Source organism: Macaca thibetana, chromosome 12 (assembly GCF_024542745.1).
Source record: "Macaca thibetana thibetana isolate TM-01 chromosome 12, ASM2454274v1, whole genome shotgun sequence".
NCBI lineage: Eukaryota > Metazoa > Chordata > Mammalia > Primates > Cercopithecidae > Macaca > Macaca thibetana.
The window spans coordinates 107753216-107774093 of record NC_065589.1 but is presented as its reverse complement, the minus strand read 5'-3'; the positions used below and the strand labels follow the sequence as shown (position 1 = coordinate 107774093).

At 36.1% G+C, this 20878-nt stretch overlaps 1 protein-coding gene across 25 annotated transcripts in view; it reads left to right on the top strand.

Moving 5' to 3' along the window:
* The window catches only part of R3HDM1 (R3H domain containing 1), a 197544-nt gene that overhangs the window by 81557 nt on the left and 95109 nt on the right, over nucleotides 1–20878 (top strand). For 15 of the 25 annotated variants that reach the window (XM_050750939.1, XM_050750946.1, XM_050750936.1 and 12 more), the window contains exons 4-9: nucleotides 4635–4676; nucleotides 5151–5240; nucleotides 10237–10351; nucleotides 11375–11453; nucleotides 20307–20366; nucleotides 20450–20590. In XM_050750939.1, the coding sequence (XP_050606896.1) occupies nucleotides 4635–4676; nucleotides 5151–5240; nucleotides 10237–10351; nucleotides 11375–11453; nucleotides 20307–20366; nucleotides 20450–20590 (527 nt within the window). The other 10 variants (XM_050750944.1, XM_050750959.1, XM_050750955.1 and 7 more) reach the window with 6 other exon arrangements.

Below are 20878 nucleotides of genomic sequence, written 5' to 3'. Positions count from 1 at the left end.
TTAAGCACATTTACTTTTCACGGTGCTTTCTTGTGATGTGTAAAGATGTTGGCTACATGTTGTAGTTGTAGAAATGCTTTTGCATACCTACACAGTTTGTACTTCTTTGGATAATTTTTATGTACACCACCAGCAGGATGGGATGATCCTGTATCTTCATTTATTATAAGGAATAACTATAAACCAGATAGTTTGTGACTTTCTCCACATACTTGTATTAGAATCTAAGAGTCAGGCCTTCGAATACTTAACTCTGTGCTTTCTGGCTCAAAGGGTTAAATGTTAAAAACAAATTAGTGATTGTGTTTGGCTTATTGATTTTTAAAATAGCTCTCCTACCTCAGGGAACTTTGTATTTTTCTTTTATTCCAGTAGAAATTAGCATCCTGGCATCTATTATTTTTACTGCCCTGACCTTAACTAGACATGGAACATTTTAATTCATTATCTTCCTTATAATTGCCACTAGTCTTTACTATTACCTAGAAAAGTACTGAGAATTTGTAAGCACTTCAAGGTGTTTTGAGTCTGGTTGAAAGGGTGTAACCATTATAATTTTTCTTCATAACAATTATTAATTACAAAGAGAAAATTATTTCTATTTTTTAAATGTCAGATTTTGTTAGTTGAGTGATATTTAATTGGTTATTTTTGTGCTAATGCATATATAACTCATAAGGATTGCTCTGTTTTCTTCAGTTGTTCTCCAAATTCTAGTAGCTGGTAGCTCTGACAACATATTAGTATCAATTTCAAACTGAAATTGTATTAAGGATGTTTCATATTCTGCACCCATTTTTTGGCCTAGTTCCTGTTTTATACTTCAGTATAAAACAACGTAAATTATAAATTGGGGACTTTGTCCCTAAGCCTTCTAAATTCTAATTTAGATAGCATTTCTCTGGACTAATACAGGTCTATTAAACAAGCTGCTAAATTTTTACTGTGACCGTGAAATTCTGCTAAGGGTGAGAAGTGTGCTCTAAATAATAAAATCCTTTTTTAAAATAATTACATATCAAATAGAGGGAATTCCTATTTAAAGCCAAATCTGGCTGCCAAGTAGATTAAAAAATATGAAATAAAGTATGTTTACTTTAATAAACAACTTGTATTCCCTGCTTTGTTGTGTGTGTATGGCATATTTTCTAGTACATATAATTTCTAAATAAATTATGTTATTGAATAATCCACTTTGGCAATTTATAGTTTACTTATATAGTAGTGTATTAGTTTTCTATTGCTGCATAAAAATTACCACATAGAGGCTTAAAAAACAACACCCGTTATCAGCTTACAGTGGGCCCATCTGGGTTGCCATTTAGGGTTCTGTGAGGCCAAAGTCAAAGGTGTCAGCCAGACTGGGCCGTTTTCTCAAGACTTTGGGAAATAATTTACTTCAAAGCTCATTCCAGTTGTTGACACACCTTAGTTTGTTGAAGCTGTAGGTCTGAGGTCCTGTTTTTTGGCTGGTTGTCAGTAAAGGCCACTGTGTTCCAAGAGGCTACTCATAATCCTCCTTACATGGCCCCTCTATCTTCAAAGCCATCAATAGTATGTCAAGTCCTTCTCACGCTTTAAATCTCTCTGACTTGGCACCATGCTCCCACCAGAGAAAAAGTCTCAGCTTTTATAGGGCTCACTTGATTGAATCAGACTCACCTGAATCTTAGATTGTATCTTAAGATCATCTGGCTTGGAGCTTAGTTAACAAATGCAAAATCCAGCAGGGCATGGTAGTTCACACCTGAAATTCCAGCACTTTGGGAGGCCAAGGCAGGCCGCTCACTTAAGGTCAGGAATTTGATACTAGCCTCACCAACACAGTGAAACCCTTGTCTCTACTAAAAATACAAAAATTAGTGGGGCATGGTGGCGGGCGCCTGTAATCTGAGCTACTTGGGAGGCTGAGGCGGGAGAATCGCTTGAAACTGGGAGGCGAAGGTTGCAGTGAGCCAATATCATGCCACTGCACTGCAGCCTGGGCAACAGAGTGAGACTTAGTCTCCAAACAAAACGAAACAAAAAAAAGAGCAAAATCCTTTCTCAGCAGTACCTTGATTTGTACCAGTGGGTGGGAATCTTTTGGGCCATCTTTAGAATTCTGTCTACCTCAGGTAGAATTTAATCCACAATAAAGTTTTTTTAAAGGTATTAATTGCACTGGACTAAGATTCTGAAGATCTGGGGTTCCGTTTGACTTTAGTAACTGATTCTGGACTGTGAGGTCTTTAAGACCAGGAACTATGTCTTATTCATCTTCATAGCCCTAGTGCCTAGCACAATGTCTGGGGTACAGCAGGAACCTAAAACATGTTCATTAAATGAAGTCAAATTAAGATAATTTTACTTCTCTGTATCTTCCTTTATCTTTTCCTCATTTTCATCAAAGCCTCCTTGTAGATTAAAAGTGAGATAGTTAATACATGTGTGAGTCTATGAATATTCTCAAGCATTACAGCATCCCCATTTTATAGATGTTTTTAAAATTAGCATTTGTTAGATCTCATTGCTAATAAGCAGAGGCAGCACATTAGTTTTCTGATATGGTCAGTTCCTAACCTTTAATAATCAATTACATTTATAACACTTTAGAGTTTTCGAAGCCCCTTTATTAGCTATGCTTTCATTGAATCCTTTCAAGAATCCTGTGAATTAGTGCAAATAGTATGAACTTTCAGACAGGTAAAAGTAAACTGAAGTAATTTGACCATAGTTACCCACTAATAAGAAGCAAATTCAAAAATTTAAGTCCAGCTCTTTTGCATATGAGTACAGGATTTACATTGCCAGTTAATGACCCCTTTCATTTTAGAATTTTTAATAGAAGATTTTATACTAGTGATACTTAAAATTACAAGAAATTAAAGCAGAGGACTGGGAGTAAGTCACAAATTATTTTCCCTTCTGCTTCCTCAGAACTCATTTAGTTATGTGCATTTTCATAGTTATTCACCTGTTGCTTTTCTCCCACTTATTTTTTTTCCTGTAAGCCCTAGAGATGGTGGCATCTACCACCTAATCTAGATGGTAAGCATAACTTATTTTACTTACATTGTTAGATGTGAGTTACGGGTAATTAGAAATCCTCTTGAACAAATTAGAGAGTAGGTAAAAAGGCAATACCAACATGCAGAAGCCCTCTTAGGCAGCACTGCCATATGCATGTGTGCACACGCATACTATTTTCTTCTATATAAGGAACAAAATTATTTTTCCTTTATTTTTTCTATTTTCCTTTTGTTGTTATTCTGTAGTTTGTGTAATCTAGGGTTAAAATCCCAAGAGTACAGTGCTTTTTAATTTTGAAGGACTTTTGGCTCAAAATGGGAACAGGACATACTGATATGTAGACTCTTGTTTCTGTTGACTCTACAAGGAAGGCCTTTTTAAAATAAAATGATGGGTTTTTGTTGTTGTTGTTGTTTTTAATGTAAAGCATACTAGTCTGGATATTAAGGATTTTGTATCTGTTTTATGTTTGGTACCAGACTGGCTCCCTCATGTTAAGAAGTAAAAATGATAGATATTTGGGCCATGTACTATTTGGTGTTGGGTTTGGGGAGGAAAATTGGAAGAAAGAATGAAAGGAAGGAAGGACGAAAGGACCTCAAGATATTGAGGATAGTTGTCACATATTTAGAATATGTACTGTTTTTGAAAAGCACTGCATTTTATTGCTTGAAAATGCAAGGAAAATGTTTTGAAATAGATTGTTGTCAATGAAATGTACTTTAAAATCTGTTTGCTTTGACATTTCTTTGCATCAGAAACACAAGGTTGAAGGAAGGAAGGAAGGATGGAAGGAAGGACACAAGGAAGGAAGGACAGACAGACAGAAGGAAGGAATGTAGGAAGGAATGTTTAAAACTTATCTGGCTGTGGTTTGTTTAAAACCTATGTGGCTCTGGCTCACAGGTGCTTCAGCTGGTTTCCCAAACCAAAGCTTGTATCACAAACATGAATTAGTTTGCCTTACAGCGTTCTCCAATCATGTGACTGATGGTCGGCCTATCAGTCATGCTGGATATCCGTATTGGAAGTCTGCCCTTTTTTCTTCCTTTCTGCTTCATTGCCTCACCTCAGACCTGATGAATAGGTTTCCATCACTAATAAACTGGTGGTGTACTTCATACAGTGTTGAAACACCTCAGTAGATTTGTGATTGGACTCTGACTCACTGTGCATTTGAAACATTCTTATTAAGTTTAGAACTTTTCAGAGTGTATCTACCTTAAACTGCTGGTTTTTGTGTGTGTTGTTTTTCCTTAACCTTGGCTAAACTATAATATATGGTAAAATAATGAAGTATATTTTTTTTATTTCACTACTAAGAAGTCACCATATAAGTTCCATTGTACTCAACACAGAAATTGTGGCCATTTGCTGATTTAAAGAAAAGTGCCTAAGAAAGAAAAATAATAATAAAAATGCCAACCTACCAGGATTTTAAAGAATCTTCTGCAAGTGTGCTTCTGGGAGGAATCAGTACTCTTTTACTGAAACCAACTTTGATTTCCTCACTTTTCATACTTTATGCACAGTTAGTTTTTCTGTGGTTTAGGAGTATGAATTAAGAAGCAAATTTTCTGTTTCAGTATGAAATTTAATACAAATCTTTCTTGTATATTCAGCGGCCATTGCAGTCATTTGGACAGACAGGAAAAAGGTCTAAGGTATAGTAAATATTTTGGTGTGCTGGCATGCCAAGGGCCTTCCGTCATGCTTGATAAATCCTTGTTTTCATATAGCACTACATTCAGTTTAGTTCTTTCATATTTTATGGGGGGCAGAAAGCTTATTTTGTTTTATTTGGGATTTTTGTCTTGCCTAGTCGCTTTTGTGCATTGCTTTTTTTATCTTGATGGTTCTTTATCTGTAGAGAAAATCGCTTTCTCACCATTCTTTGGGATATGAAGTTGGAATTATTCCCATTCTTTCTATTGCTATAATTTTGAAAACTGCAATTGTTTGTTTTCCTTCTTAACAAAGGCTTTTAGTAGTGTTTAATGATATATTTAACTTGCACATTTCATCTACTGTTATACATGGCAGAAACTATGAAGAAACTTAGAAACTCTTTCTAGGGGGCTTTTGGATATGCCCTCGATTTCTGAAATGTAGTGTTAATTATAAATACTTCTCTTTAGTCAAGCTCAAAGTTAAAGCTAGTTCGGAGCCTTGCAGTGTGTGAAGAATCTCCACCACCACCTGCACCAGAGATATCACAGGAGAACCAGGTAAAAAAGCAAAACAAATGTTATTTCAAGACATGGTGGAACTGGAGAATTTTTATATATGATTTAAGTTGTGTTGTTATATTTGTTTTATTTTGACTAAATGAAACTAATTCAATAATACTTGGCACCCAAGATATACATGAAACGTTAGAAAACCTCTTTGCTTCAGTCTAAGGCTTAGAGCAATGATTTCTCTTCGGGAAAAACTTAGGAATCATGTAACTAATTAGGAATGTGGCTTTAAGAAAGTTATAAATTAATTTTTATAAAGTTAAAAAAATGTTAAGGTAGCACTTCCAGTGAATATAATTGTGGTGAAATTTGCCCTTTTAATTTTATCTTTTAGAAATTTGTCAGATACTTAATGCTTGTATGTAAAGAGACTAGCAAAGACTTGTTCTTGACAGGTTATTTAATGTAACCTGAATACATGGTGAAACCAATTTTCATATTAGCTTGGCTCTTTAATAATAATCTAGTACTTCTGATTTCTCACATGTCTATTCTTGTAAAATTTAGAACACTGAGGTTTAGGCAAACCATTTAGTTTGTCCCTTACATTATTTTTAATGCTATAACTACTTTTCTGTTAATCTCAGCCATGGGTTGATCTCTGTCTCATGTTACATCTGTATATTTATGCATAGATATTTTTGGACCCTTTACCAATGTTTATCTTGTAATAACTTTGCCTACTGGCTTGTTCTACTTAATAAGAGTTTGAGCAACTGAAAATACTCCTTTACCCCAACAGACAGTTTGCAAGGAATTTGGGCAATTTTGTGGTTATTTAAGAAGCCATGACTGATCCATGACATGTACATCTTTTTTGTAAAGTAATTATCATTATGCATTTGGTGATTCAAACTAAAATTGTTGTACTTTCCCTTGATTTACATGATACCCTCAAAAGCCTTTTACAGATATTGAGGATAGTTGTCACATATTTAGAATATGTACTGTTTTTGAAAAGCACTGCATTTTATTGCTTGAAAATGCAAGGAAAATGTTTTCAAATAGATTGTTGTCAATGAAATGTACTTTAAAATCTGTTTGCTTTGACATTTCTTTGCATCAGAAACACAAGGTTGAAAATTAATTTATGAATTTTTTTTTTTTTTTTTTTTTTTTTTTTGAGATGGAGTTTCACTCTTGTTGACCGGGCTGGAGTGCAATGGTGCGATCTCAGCTCACTGCAACCTCCGCCTCCCAGGTTCAAGTGATTCTCCTGCCTCAGCCTGCCGAATAGCTGGGATTATAGGCACCTACCACCACGTATTTTTAGTAGGGACGGGGTTTCACCATGTTGGCCAGGCTGGCTGCAAACTCCTGAGCTGAGGTGAGCCACCGTGCCCAGCCGATTTTTTTTTTTTTTAATGTATCTACATAGGAGGTCACTGTATGCATTTATTTGATAAAATAGATACATTTTAGCAGTGAAATAGACTTTCTAGCAAAAAGTAGAAATACAGTCTAAATATTTACTAAATCCTTGCCTGGAGAACATTTTCAAATATTAACCTTTGGCTTTTGCATGACTGTAAGAAAACTGGACAGCTATACTATAGTCTGAAAAAAAAAATCAAGGCCAGGCGCAGTGGCTCACGCCTGTAATCCCAGCACTTTGGGAGGCCGAGGCGGGTGGATCACGAGGTCAAGAGATCGAGTCCATCCTGGCTAACACGGTGAAACCCTGTCTCTACTAAAAATACAAAAAATTAGCTGGGCGTGGTGGCGGGCGCCTGTAGTCCCAGCAACTTGGGAGGCCGAGGCAGGAAAATGATGTGAACCTGGGAGGCAGAGTTTGCAGTGAGCTGAGATCGTGCCATTGCACTCCAGCCTGGGTGACAGATAGAGACTCCGTCTAAAAAAAAAAAAAAAAAAAAAAATCGCTAAAATTATTTTTTGAAACACCACTTTTTAAAAGTTCTTTTTGGCCGGGCGCGGTGGCTCACGCCTGTAATCCCAGCACTTTGGGAGGCCGAGGCGGGCGGATCACAAGGTCAGGAGATCGAGACCACGGTGAAACCCCGTCTCTACTAAAAATACAAAAAATTAGCCGGGCGCGGTTGTGGGCGCCTGTAGTCCCAGCTACTCGGGAGGCTGAGGCAGGAGAATGGCGTGAACCCGGGAGGCGGAGCTTGCAGTGAGCCGAGATTGCGCCACTGCACTCCAGCCTGGGCGACAGAGCGAGACTCCGTCTCAAAAAAAAAAAAAAAAAAAAAAAAGTTCTTTTGGCCAGGCACAGTGGCTCACGCCTGTAATCCCAGCACTTTGGGAAGCTGAGGTGGGTGGATCATTTAAGGCCAGGAGTTTGAGACCAGCCTGGCCAACATGGTGAAACCCCGTCTCTACTAAAAATACAAAAATTAGCCGGGCGTGGTGGCACAAGCCTGTAATCCCAGCTACTCAGGAGGCTGGGGCAGGAGAATAGCTTGAATCCAGGAGGCAGAAGTTCCAGGGAGCCGAGATTGCACTATTGCCCTCCAGCCTGGGTGACAAGAGCGAAACTCTATCTCAAAAAAGGAAAAAAAAAAGATCTTTTGTACAAGTCAGAGTAAAGAATACACCTGCTTGGGATGGAGTAGTAGGTACTGTAATGTTTTTGAAAATTCATTTATTCGTTCTGTTGACCAAAAAACAGATGTTACACCATCTTAGCCTCATGACAGTCAAAAGAGATTGAGGAAAGAAGGGTCAGGCATTCATAAATCTGTTAATACAGAAAAAGTGTGTAATTTTTGAAAAATCAAAAGCTGTATCATGACCTTTGTTTTTTGTAGTGCATTTTACCTATTTGAAAAATCTTGAGTACCTGTTATGGTACTAAATTTGGCTAGTGAAAATTTATATGAGGAAAAAATAACAGGAATATATGTTGTGTATTGATAGATACATTATTGATCATAGATGATTTTTTGTGTTGGCAGTTCAAAAAGATGAGTTACGGCATCTGGGTAATGACTAAAGAAGCTATATCAAAACTCAGTTATTTCCCTTAATATATTCTTTCTCAGTTTCTCTTAAATCCAATAAGCTTTTTCTTTTTGGATAATTGCCTATGAATAAAATCTTCTGAATAAAAGATACTTCTTCTAGTAAGAAGTATTTTTCCAAGCCTTGAGATAAATAAATTGCACCTGGGTGGAAATTGGAAAATAAATTATTTCTCATGAAAGGTACTAGTATCTAATCCTTGATGGTAGACACACTTTCCAACTAATTTGCTTGATTCAGAATGTGATTTTTGAGGAATTAATCTGGAATAAAACTCATCATTCAAAAAGTTGAGAGGCAATTAAGAGAGAGATGTCACTTGGTATCTGATGAGAGCTTGTGAGAGGGAAGTGACCTCAATAACAGATGTCATTGACAGAGTGAAGAGTAAAGGAATTGCAGCTTCCTATGGAGAGGTAGCTATTATTCCAGTTATTTATAGTCTGAAGATTTTGTATATAAGGACTTCAGTGTTTAAAATATATCTTATTTGTATCGCTACTGAAAACTAGGCCAACTGAAGACAGGCCTCAGTACATTAAACTTACAAGATTTTAAAAATATAGTTCATTTTGATAAAATAGTTTAATATCTGTAATTAAAATGTATGGCTTTTTGAGGAGAGCTTAGAAATGAAATCTGCTAGTTACTGGAAGTACCTTTTAGTGAAGATCTAAGAGGGGGTAGTGTGAAATCTTTTCTCCCGGCCTGGCTTTCATTGGGTTCCTCTTGAGTAACCAGAATAGAAATTACAAGTCAGGAAAACTTCTAAATATTATACTTCTGAAAAATAGTTCTGAGATTCATTTCTAGATACCTGTTTTGCAGTTATGAAAAAAGTAAAGAAAGTGGGTTGGAAAATGAATCACAGTAAGAAGAATTACTTCCTGGTTGATGAGTGTAAGGAAGTTGCCAGTGTCTTTGGTAAACAAGACAGAGAGTGCATAAAGCAAGTGTTTGTCATCCTAGTGAAAACTGCCAATGTGCATCATTTACCCTATATTATGAACACAAATTTGAACTGGTATGATGAATTGAGAAGAAGAAAAGAGATGAAAATAGCAGATAGCAGTCCTATTGTGGTAAAAAATCTACGTGTCTGATTAATGGTTTTCATGACTGTAGAACAACACTATAATTTAGTCTAAAAATAGGCTACCCCTTTATCTTTAGTAAAACTGGTGTAGAATTTATTATAGCTTTCTTTACAACTTTACCTAAGTAAACAGAGCTACATGATTTTTGCCTTTTCTCTCTGTGTGGATTAATTTCTGGTAATCCCTTTGGGTTCTGGAATTACATGTAATGGCATTGCTTTTAAAGTAAAATGTGAATTCTCCTTTCAGTCTTATAGAATGTGGTTACTTTACAATTAAACATTACATATCTATAAGGATACAATTTTGTTTGAAATCTTTCTAAAAAACTGTGGTGATCGAAGGATTGACAGTGATATATAAATCTCAAAAAGGAAATAAAGTTGTGTGCGGTTGATTTCGGAAATTTTTGTACTTATATTTTTATATGGTAGGAGAATGAAGGGATGTGTGATGATAATGGATACTCAGAAACCTAATTTTTATTAATCATTGGCTTGACACTTATACATTCGTATTGTCATGATTGATGATAATTATGCTCTTGGTTGGCATCTTCCTTGCAAAAATAGGTTAAGAAGACCTGAATTCTCATCCTCCAGGGATTTTACAAGTTGATGCACTTAAACTATAATAGGAAACATTTATTTTCTCCATAATAATCTTGAGGGTTTGTTTTAATTGATATATTCAACTCAGAACATGAATTTTAACATTTTATATAAAGTTTTTGATAAAAGTGGTTCAGTATTATTAAGTTGTTTTTTAGTTTAAAGAGTCCAGTTGGGTAAAATAATCTTTTTTTCCCTGTGCAATTTTATGTCACTCAAAAAATATAAATGTGTGGTATTAAATGAATTATGTTGTATTTTCATTGAATAATTGACTTTGCCTTCCAACAGGAGAAAATTCAGATCCAGTTAACACAATCATTTGAGAAAGAAGAGAAGCCTTCAAAAGATGAAGCAGAAAAAGAAAAGGCCAGTGATAAGTTGCCCAGAAAAATGTTATCAAGAGGTTTGCAGTTCTTTTGTTTTTTTACAAAAAAATAATTTTGCTATCAGTAATTCCATCCTTTACCCCTCGAATGATTATATATAGTATATCTTTATGTAAAATGACACAGAACAGACTGGAAGGATGATACAGTACTTACTCACCTGGGCAAAATGGTTTAACACAGTTCCATATATCAGTAAGACATTTCAGCCAAAAACTGTAACACATAACAGACATTGAGGAAGGTAAATATCTTAATCTCTTACTGGTCCCTCACTCATAGTAAAATACTACAGTCATTATAATTTTTATATTGATTCCACTAAGAATACTATCACTCTTGAATTCCTTATGATACAAAGAGCTGATGTCATAGTATTGAGTATCCAGTAATATTCTTTTATAAGTTTGGAAGGTCTTCACTATTACCTAGCATTGCAGATCAATAGAAATGCTTTTTAAATTTAAAACCCCAGTTATGTTGACCAGTATTATAAATAGTATAAGGATATTACATTTAAGGAGAAGATAGCACGAATATTTGAAAAGTATTTTGAAAGCAAGCCGGTAGTAACAGACGTCATAAGAATCAAATTCTTTCACAACTAAAATTTATATCTACCTCCATATTATTGCCTCCATTATATTCATATCTGAACTAAGCTGTCTTAATTTGCTACAAATGTAGTTAATTATGTAAATCATTTAAATTTTTCACCCACGGAGGCATTTTGAACATGAGATGGTGGTGAGTAAAAAAGGATCTTTAAAGAATTTAGAGGAAATTAAACAGACACATGTGAGAGGTTAATTTTTTTAAAAAATGTGCATGGATATGCAGTTATATAAACTCATGTCATGCACATTATATGGGAATAGAAAAATTGTGGTCACCGGAGTTCATTGTAACTTTTCCTACTTTGTCAAATTTTTTTCAATGTGGGGCATCTTGTTTTATTTAAGATATACATCATGTGTAAAAGGGAATGGGACTTGTTTTCAAACAACTTTATACTGGGTTTTTGTGTTGTTGTTTTTTAGATTCCAGTCAAGAATACACTGATTCAACTGGCATAGATCTACATGAATTTTTAGTAAATACATTAAAAAACAATCCCAGGTAAAAATTAAATTTATAAGGTTTCCATTGCTTCTAGAGTACCATAATTTTGCTATATATGTTTTCATTACTGAGTTAGAGTAATAGAATAAGATTGCAGATATTTGAAGTACACCAGAAACATTTTAGTTTTTTAGGGCGAAGGTGTTGTTGGTCTAGTATATGAAAATATATAAATATCTTTTTGCATTATGCATGTCACCATGATGTATGAATTTTGGGAAATACAGAATCACTAAGATATTTAGGCTCTTAATTGAGTTAGACATATACCATTAAGTCATGAGAAAAAAGAAAAATAGGTATCTCACCATAGTGCACTCAACCAAATAAGAACTTAGTGTATTCACTTATAATGAGTTTTTGAACTTTTTAAATGCAAAGTTTTTGTTCCTTCTTGCTGAGTTTATAAACCATCAACCCAAAGATTTTTGAGTTGTTTATTTGAGTCAGTACTTTAATTGTGAAATCTTTCATTTTGTCAGATTACTAAATGAATAATTTTTAAATTTTTTGGCAACTCATAACCACTTTGAGACATTCTCCCTACAAAAATGGCTACCCACAAATTATCTGACCAACACTTTCATAGAGTGAAAGATACCAAGGTGAAGAAATCTTCCTCTAGATGTTAGCTTTCCAGAGTAGTAGGTATTTGACATACACTGAAATAAAAATGATGTCACTAGATATGGGCACATGGAAGATAAGAGAATTGTTTATCTCATACAGTCTTGCTTCAAGATAACTTGTTTTCATTCAGGAGGTATTGTTTTCAGTACTACCTTGATTTTCTGTTTTGTGTTTAATATCAACCCCAAAGAGGATTACCAAAATGAAAAGTGGTCTGTCTCTAATAGTAGCTGAAGGATTATGGGTAAGGATTTAGAGATAATATAGGCAACTCTGCTTGACTTTTTTTCCTCCAGTTCAAGTTTATTCCTCAGTAGTCCCAACAGAAAGATAAATTTATGAGTCTGTTGAACATCTCTAACCATGTGCCAAGTATTGTACTAAGTAAACATCATAGATATGAAAAGGTTTTACATAACAGCTCTGACCCTACAGTATTCACTGTCTCTGTACTAGAAAAAGACACATGATAATTAAAATAAAACAAATATAAAAGAGGTTTACAGATGCTGTAATAGCCAGAAAAGGGCCCCAACCTCTGAAAGGATTTGGGAATGTGTCACTGAAAAGGTAGTGCCTAACCTGAATCTTGAATTAAGAGTGTTTTAAATTGGAGCTGTCCATACAGAGAAGCATGGGAAGGGCATTCCAGATAGAGAGACTAGAGGATTGCCGAGGCATAGTTATGTGAGAGGAAGTGTTGTATTCAAGGAAAGATAAGATTGTACCCTCTGACTCTCACAAGCATGTGGCAAGTTATTCCAGAAAGTAACGGTAAAGGTCAGGCATGGTGGCTCACACTTGTAATCCTAGCACCTTGGGAGGCTGAGGCAGGCGGATCATGAGGTCAGAAGATCAATACCATCCTGGCTAACATGGTGAAACCCCGTCTCTACTAAAAAATAATACAAAAAATTACCCGGGCGTGGTGGTGGGCACCTGTAGTCCCAGCTATGCAGGAGGCTGAGGCAGAATGGTGTGAACCCGGGAGGCGGAGCTTGCAGTGAGCAGAGATGCGCCACTGCACTCCAGCCTGGGCGACAGGGCGAGACTCTGTCTCAAACAAAAAGAAAATGACAGTAAAGGTACTGGTGAGGTATGAAGCATAGGTCATATCCAACTATCGTCAACATGGGATAATAACACCCTGGCAGTGAGGAAATGTGAGGGGATCTTTTGATTGTCCCAGTGAGTGCAGAGTGCTGCTGGGAAGCCAGGGATGCTAAAAATACCTACGAAACAGTGATAAACAATGAAAAATTATCTTGAAATGCCATTAGTGCATCAGTCGAGAAATACTGAGTATGACATGCCAAGTTAAGGAGTAGTTACAGGATTTTAAATAGGGCCATGCCATAATGAGATTTGTGTTTTGGAAAGATTACTTTGGTGTTTTAGAAAGATTATTTTGGCAGAGATAACTGTAAACAAAGACAGTGGCTAGGAGACCATAGAAAAGAATGGAGAGGAAAAGACACATTTGAAAGATATTTAGGAAGTATCATGGCAGGACTTGATGATCATTTGTATATGGAAAGGCAGTGGGGACAGTAGAGTAGAACAGAACGGCCAAGTACTAAAGATAGCAAAACCGGGGCACGGTGGCATGTGCTTGTAGTCCCAGCTACTCAGGAGGCTGAGGTGGGAGGATTACTGGAGTCCTGGAGGTTAAGGCTGCACTGAGCTATGATCTCACCACTGCCCTCCAGGCTGGACCCCATCTCTAAAGAGAGAGAGAGAGAGCAGAGGAATCCTGAGAACATTTGTCCTGAAACTCAACCAAAAGGGAACAGTTACACAGAAAATAAAATAACAGAGGGGACTTGCGCAGTGATTCATGCGGGTAATCCCAGTACTTTGGGAGGCCAAGGACAATGGATCACCTGAGGTCAGGAGTTCAAGACCAGCCTGACTAACATGGTGAAACCCCGTCTCTACTAAAAATTCAAAAATTAGCTGGGCGATACATGCCTGTAATCCTAGCTACTTGGGAGGCTGAAGCAGAACTGCTTGAATCTGGAAGGTGGATGTTGCAGTGAGCTGAGATCACGCCATTGCACTCCAGCCTGGGCAATAAGAGCAAAACTCCATCTCAAAATAAATGAATTATTTAATTAAAATAAAATAACAGAGGGATATGAAAATAGAAGTACTGTACGGTTGGGAAATGTATATATTTCGTCTTCCTCCCTGTTTCCTAGCTTACAACTAAAATGCCTGTAATCTCCAAAGAGCTATCTCTTTGTATGCTAATGTTGACTGATAGCTTCAAGATATCAGATTAGGCTGGGCTCTGGAAGGACAAAGGCATGATTAGAGGGTTGGGACTTCAGCCCCTGCTCCCAACCTCCTGGATGAGGAGATTGGTGAAGGTCAGTCTCCTCAACAATCATGCCTACATAATGAAGACTTCATAAAAACCCAAAAGGACAGGTTCAGAGCGCTTCTAGATAGCTGAACACATGGAGGTTCCTGGAGGATGGCAGGCTCCAGGAAAAGAATGCAAGCTCCGTCCCTTTTCCCCCATACTTCGTTGTATGCATCTCTTCATCTGTATCCTTTATAATAAACCAACAAATATAAGTGTTTCCCTGAGTTCTGTGATCCGCTCCAGCAAACTAGTTGAATCCAAAGCAGGGGTCATGGGAACCCCAACTTGAAGCCGGTAGTCAGAAGTTCCAGAGGTCTAGACTTGGAACTGGTGTCTGAAGTGGGGCAGTCTTGGGGACTGAGCCCCAAACTGTGGGATCTGACACTATCTCCAGGTATAGAGTGTCAGAATTGAATTGGAGGACACCCAGCTGTGTCCACTACAGAATTGCTTGCTTGCTTGCTGGTGGAGAGAAATCGCCACGTATTTGGGGTCACAGAAGTCTTCTCTGTTGATTGTTGTTGTGTTGGTGTGAGAACAGAGGGAAAACATGATTAAAGAGGTTTTCCAAAACAAGTACCAAAAATAATTCATTAGATTCGGAAGTTAGAAATTGTTGGCTGTTTTAACATTTGGAATAGGATGGTGGGAACCAGAACTCAGTGGGTTGAGTAATAAGAGGGAAGGTAGGAATTCATAACTAGTATGAGTGAAACAAGATCCTAGACAGGCAGAATTTTTCTTCTCTCTCTAAACCAGTGGGAAAGACATCAGCAAGGAACAAAGATTATAAATCCGTTTTTATGTCTTCCAAATTATGTTTCGATTGTGTAGTTATTTTTCCTCTATAGATGCAAACGATTTTCAGTTATCCACATAGACATTTTTTAACTATACAGTTTAATGGTTTTTAGTACATTCAATACACAGATAGGAGCACTATCACCACAGTTACAGAACTTTTTCATTGCCCCAAAAGAAACCCCACACATTGTAGCTATTCCTATGCTAATAATAATAGTAGTACTGATATTGGATGATCCCAATCCTCATCTGTTTTCTGTTTCTGTATATTTCTCTGTTCTGGACATCTCATATGAATGAAATTATATAATACATGGTCATTCATGACTGGCTTTTATTCACTTAGCATAATGTTTTTAAGGTTCATCCATATTGTAGCATGTATTTTTTTTCTTCTGTGTATGCATTTTTATTTGAGCAAATATACAAGTGAATAATTCATTTAATGGCTAATGTATAAGTTACTATTAATGTCATTGTGGTTTTAGGAAGTTGAAGCTAATATTAAATTTTGGGAGAAATAAGGTTTGCTTAATAAATGATTCAATATTCTCTCTCAGTGAAGCATACAGCTAATTGCCAGCTATACCTGGTATACAATTAGTTAGAAGTATGGCAGATTCCCACTGAAGCTTTCAAGGTTGAATATTGCCTAGAGAATTCTACTAGATGTTAAGTCAACTTTTCCTTTTTGGATCACTTTAATTTGAAATTTTTTTTTCACATCATTAAATCTTCATTATCTTGTTCATAGCCCAATAAACTAAATTTCAGGGGTTAAATAATAAGTTATCTGGAATTTCTGGGTGTCTGCAATATTTTCAGAGGCTACCCTATTAAATACAGTCATTAATGAATTAGAACCTAGGAACCTGAAGGTGTTATTGATAAAGATTACACTCACTGACATAATTTTGTACATATTTTTGTGTTGCTTTTAGCCATATTGTATAAATTTTATATGGAGAAATATGGATGGTACAGATAACTATATTATGTAACTAACAGGAAAACGATTCCGTGGATTAATCCTGAAAATGGATATTTTTTAAGTAATTTGTTTTGCTCTAGGGAACATCATGTATTTGCTCTCTGAAATATCTTCTAAAAGTCATTTTTATTGGAGGTAATATTTAAGTCATTTTATTTCTTATCTGTTGCAGACATTTGACCAAGAGTATGTGAAACATTGGATGGAGGGTGGTCAAACAGAAGCATTACTCTTTTCTGCTTTTTTTTTATTTGCCACTGGTATAACAACTGTTCCCTCTTTCTTTAAAATTACTTCTGGAATAATGACTAGAACACTAATAACTAAAGGACTGTTAGCCCTTCATTTTAACTTTTAGTAGTAGTTTATTAGCTTGTTTTTATTACTTCTGTAATAAATAACAGCATGTATCAGTTCATTTTAAAGGTTACACGATAGAAGTTTTAGTTTGTGCCTACTTTTAGATGGTTTTGGCTCACCTGCTAAAACATCAGTATACCTTAAGAAAAGTAATTTACCTGTTAGAGTCTCCTGTAAAGGATTATTAACCTTTAACTTATGACCATTATAAAAATATCTAAGCTCAATTACAGATATGAAAATTTGAAAGCTTGGATAAGCTACAATGTGGAATAAAAGGCAGAAGGTATAAATCTTAAGACCTTAGGAAAGTTGTCATTCTTATTTTTTTAGCAAGTGCTACTAAAAGCAGGGTATCTTTTTAAAAATAAAAAACCCAGATAATCTAAAAATCCTCTGCAATCTTTAGATCTACATATTAAGGGGAGAGACAGCCTAAATTTGTATCAATGGCCAGTAAAATTGTTAGATTTTGTTATTTCACACAGATAGTAGAAATTTCAGTGGCAGTACATTCACTGAAGAACGATTGAAATATTCTTATACCTACTCTTTAGCTCAAACACAGAAAATCAATTTAAATGTACTGAACTCCAAATAAGTTGCCTGCTTTTTTTTTTTTTTTTTTTTTTTTTGAGATAGTTGCCCAGGCTGGAGTGCAATGGCGCAATCTCAGCTCACTGCAACCTCCGCCTCCCGGGTTCAAGCAATTCTCCTACCTCAGCCTCCTACCTCAGCCTGTAGCTGGGATTACTACAGGCATGTGCCACCATGCCCCGCTAATTATGTATGTTTTTAGTAGAGATAGAGTTTCTTCATGTTGGTCAGACTGCTCTTGAACTCCCTATCTCAGGTAACCTGCCCACCTCAACCTCCCAGAGTGCTGGGATTGAGCCACCGCGCTCAGCTAATTGCCTGCTTTTGATTCTTGTCTTCATTTTTTTACAATAAGACACTATGTAAATTATAAAAGTTACTGAAAATACTGTCTCACGATAAATTAACCCCAAAAGCTTGGATGAGGCTGGGTGCAGTGGCTCACGCCTGTAATCCCAGCACTTTAGGAGGCCGAGGCGGGGGGATCACCTGAGGTTGGGAGTTCAAGACCAGCCTGGGCAACATGGTGAAACCCTGTGACTACTAAAAATACAAAAGCTAGCCGGGTGTGGTGGCGGGCACCTGTACTCAGCTGCCGGGAGGCTGAAGCAGGAGAATCACTTGAACCCAGGAGGCAGAGGTTGCAGGGAGCCGAGATTGTGCCACAACACTGCAGCCTGGGGGACAGAGCAAGACTGTCTTAAAAAAAAAAAAAAAAAAAAAAAAAAAAACTTGGATGAAAGAGGGTCTTACAGTTTAGTAAATAAATCCTTTCTTGGGAAAACTTTAGGAAGTAAAAATTCTTCACTCTCCCCCCAAATTTAAGAAACACAAAAAGAATACTAAAAGACCTTCTGGATGAAGTAATTTTATTACTTTATTCCATGCAAAATATATTTGTTGAACCCTTCTATATACAAATAGTTCAAATAACTATATGACAATAATTGTGATAAATGCTATTAAAGAAAAATATGTAAAAGCAACAATTCTAGGAAAGAATATAAGAATGTGTTTCAGCAAAGGGGAACAGCATGTTCAAGGTACCTGAGAAAGATAGGAGCTTGGCAAATACAAAAATAAACCAGGATGATAACAGTTTTGTGAGTTCAGGTCAGGAGATTAGGCTGGAGCTGGATGAAGACCAGCTCATGCCTGCCTTGTACATATGTTTAGTTCTAAGAGCAGTAAGAAACCCATGACAGATTTAACAAAGTGAGTGATGTGTGATCACATATGTGTTCTTAAAAGATTGTTATACATGTTTCATGTAGAATAGATTAGGGAAGATCAGGGAAGATACAGGGAGACAATATACTCCTGCTATAGTAGTCAAGCCGGAAATCCTGATTGCCTGGATCCAGGGTTGTGGCAGTAGAAAAATAGATCAAAAGTAGATAAAATTTGCAGTAGTAATTAACTATACAGAAGCGTTTGAAAAAGGATGATTAAAAAAACAACAACAACCTTCGAGACCAGCCTGGCCAATATGGAGAAACCCCAACTTTACTAAAAACAGAAAATTAGTCTGGCCTGGTGGCACATGCCTGTCATCCCAGCTACTCAGGAGGCTGAGGCAGTAGAATCGCTTGAACATGAGAGACGGAGGTTGAAGTGAGCCGAGATTGTGCCCTTGCACTCCAGCCTGGGCAACGAGAGCGAAACTCTGTCTCAAATAAATAAAAACTAGAATTCTCATGCTTCTAGTATCATATACTGAGCAGAAGGTGGTGCCACTTACTGAGATGGGATATACTAAAGGAGAAGCAGGTTTGGAGACAAAACTGAATATTGATATAATTTTTGTTAAAATGTAATTCTCTCTTCAGCTTTGGATTTGAAATCACCAGGTAGACATGTTTTTCTCTTGATTTTTTTTAAACTAATATAAAAATGTATAGTTAAATATCTAATGACTGATGGGGGAAATGTTATTACTTAGTTTTATGAAACTTTTGCAGTATAGGAGGAGAATCAAATGCAGGTCTGATGTGTAGACTTTCAGGTGACCAAAGGCGGGGGCTACCAGTTCTTCTATTGAAATTGAGAATAATCTGCATAGTTTCTATTTTAGAGAATCATTAACCTCTTGGCCTCGTTTTCTTGATCTATAAACTTTGGAAGATAAAACTGAATGATTTGTAAAGCTGCTTTTAGCTTTAAGGTTCTGTAACTTAGACATGTTTTTTTTTTCACACGTGCATGAAATTTCCAATTAGCACAGGAAAATTCTGGAGCCATGTTATGGGTGTGTGAGCAGGGAAGTCCTTTGGGGAGCGATACCATTAATTTGTTGCGGCTAAGTGAACTAAATAAGACCTTAGTGATCTAAGGGAGCATATACAGGTACTCCCTAGAGTCCTTATTTATTTTATATGTTGGAGGTTTTTGATTCACTTAGATTTTTATGGGAAAATTTAAAAATATATAATGGCAGTTTATAGAATGGGTTGAAATATCCTCTTCTTCTGAGTTAGCGATATAATTAATACTTCTCTGCCATAGTCCCATCTACATACTAGTATTAGAGTCCCATAGGAGTATTCCTGTCGTTACTGTCGTTGCATGTTCTTTAGAATACTGTTTCTATGGAGTTCAGCATGATAACAAAGTCATGAGCCTAACTAAAGATATCTGTTTTTCTGCTTCCTCTCTACTTCATTGAATGAGGAAATAAAAACTAAAGTGCTTTTTCTATCCACACATTCACAGAGCAAACTCTAATATAGTAATACTTAGCAGATCAAAATACATTTAAGTTCCTTCGTTATGTGTAAGCAAAAAAAAAAAAAAAATGCATTTAAGAATAGCCACATGTTGATTATTGTTAAAGTTGGGTGATGGGTACATCAAAATTCATTACACTATTCTGTACATTAGCGTATGTGTGAAAACTTCCGTAATAAAAAGTTAAACTAAAAAAATCATCTTTTATTGTTTTAAAACATTAATAAATATTCTAGCATCAAGATTGGGGTAGTCCTGAATGTATAGATTTTAGGGGGTGAAATTTAACTGTATAAATCATAGTCTGTTGACATTTGTGATTACTTCATTACTAAGTTTTACATATAAGAGTCTTCATACTTTGTTTCAGGGACAGAATGATGCTGCTGAAATTGGAACAAGAAATTTTAGATTTCATTGGTAATAATGAGTAAGTCCTGACATTTAACAAGAAAAGAAATTGTCATCACCATTCTCCTTGACTTACTAAATTGGTTTTTCTTGTGCTTCTAGGTCTCCACGTAAAAAATTCCCCCCAATGACATCTTACCATAGGATGCTATTACACAGAGTAGCCGCTTACTTTGGATTAGACCACAATGTTGATCAGAGTGGGAAGTCTGTCATAGTAAACAAAACTAGCAATACAAGAATGTAAGTGTCAAGAGATGTAACTGCATATTATATATCTAAATAATAATACTTTTATCTTTCTATAGTACCTTTCATCTGAGGTTTTCCACATGTTTGAGCAGTCTAATTAAGTTTGTTGATAACCTTATGTGATAGGACTGAAAACACATTTAGTTTACTGGGAACAAAACGCAACAGCCTGAACTCACGTGTAGCATATGAATGAGGACTGGGGCATATGTTAAAAAAATAAAAACCCAGAGGACATAATATCAGTGATGTTTGACAACAACTCTTAGGGATTTTTAA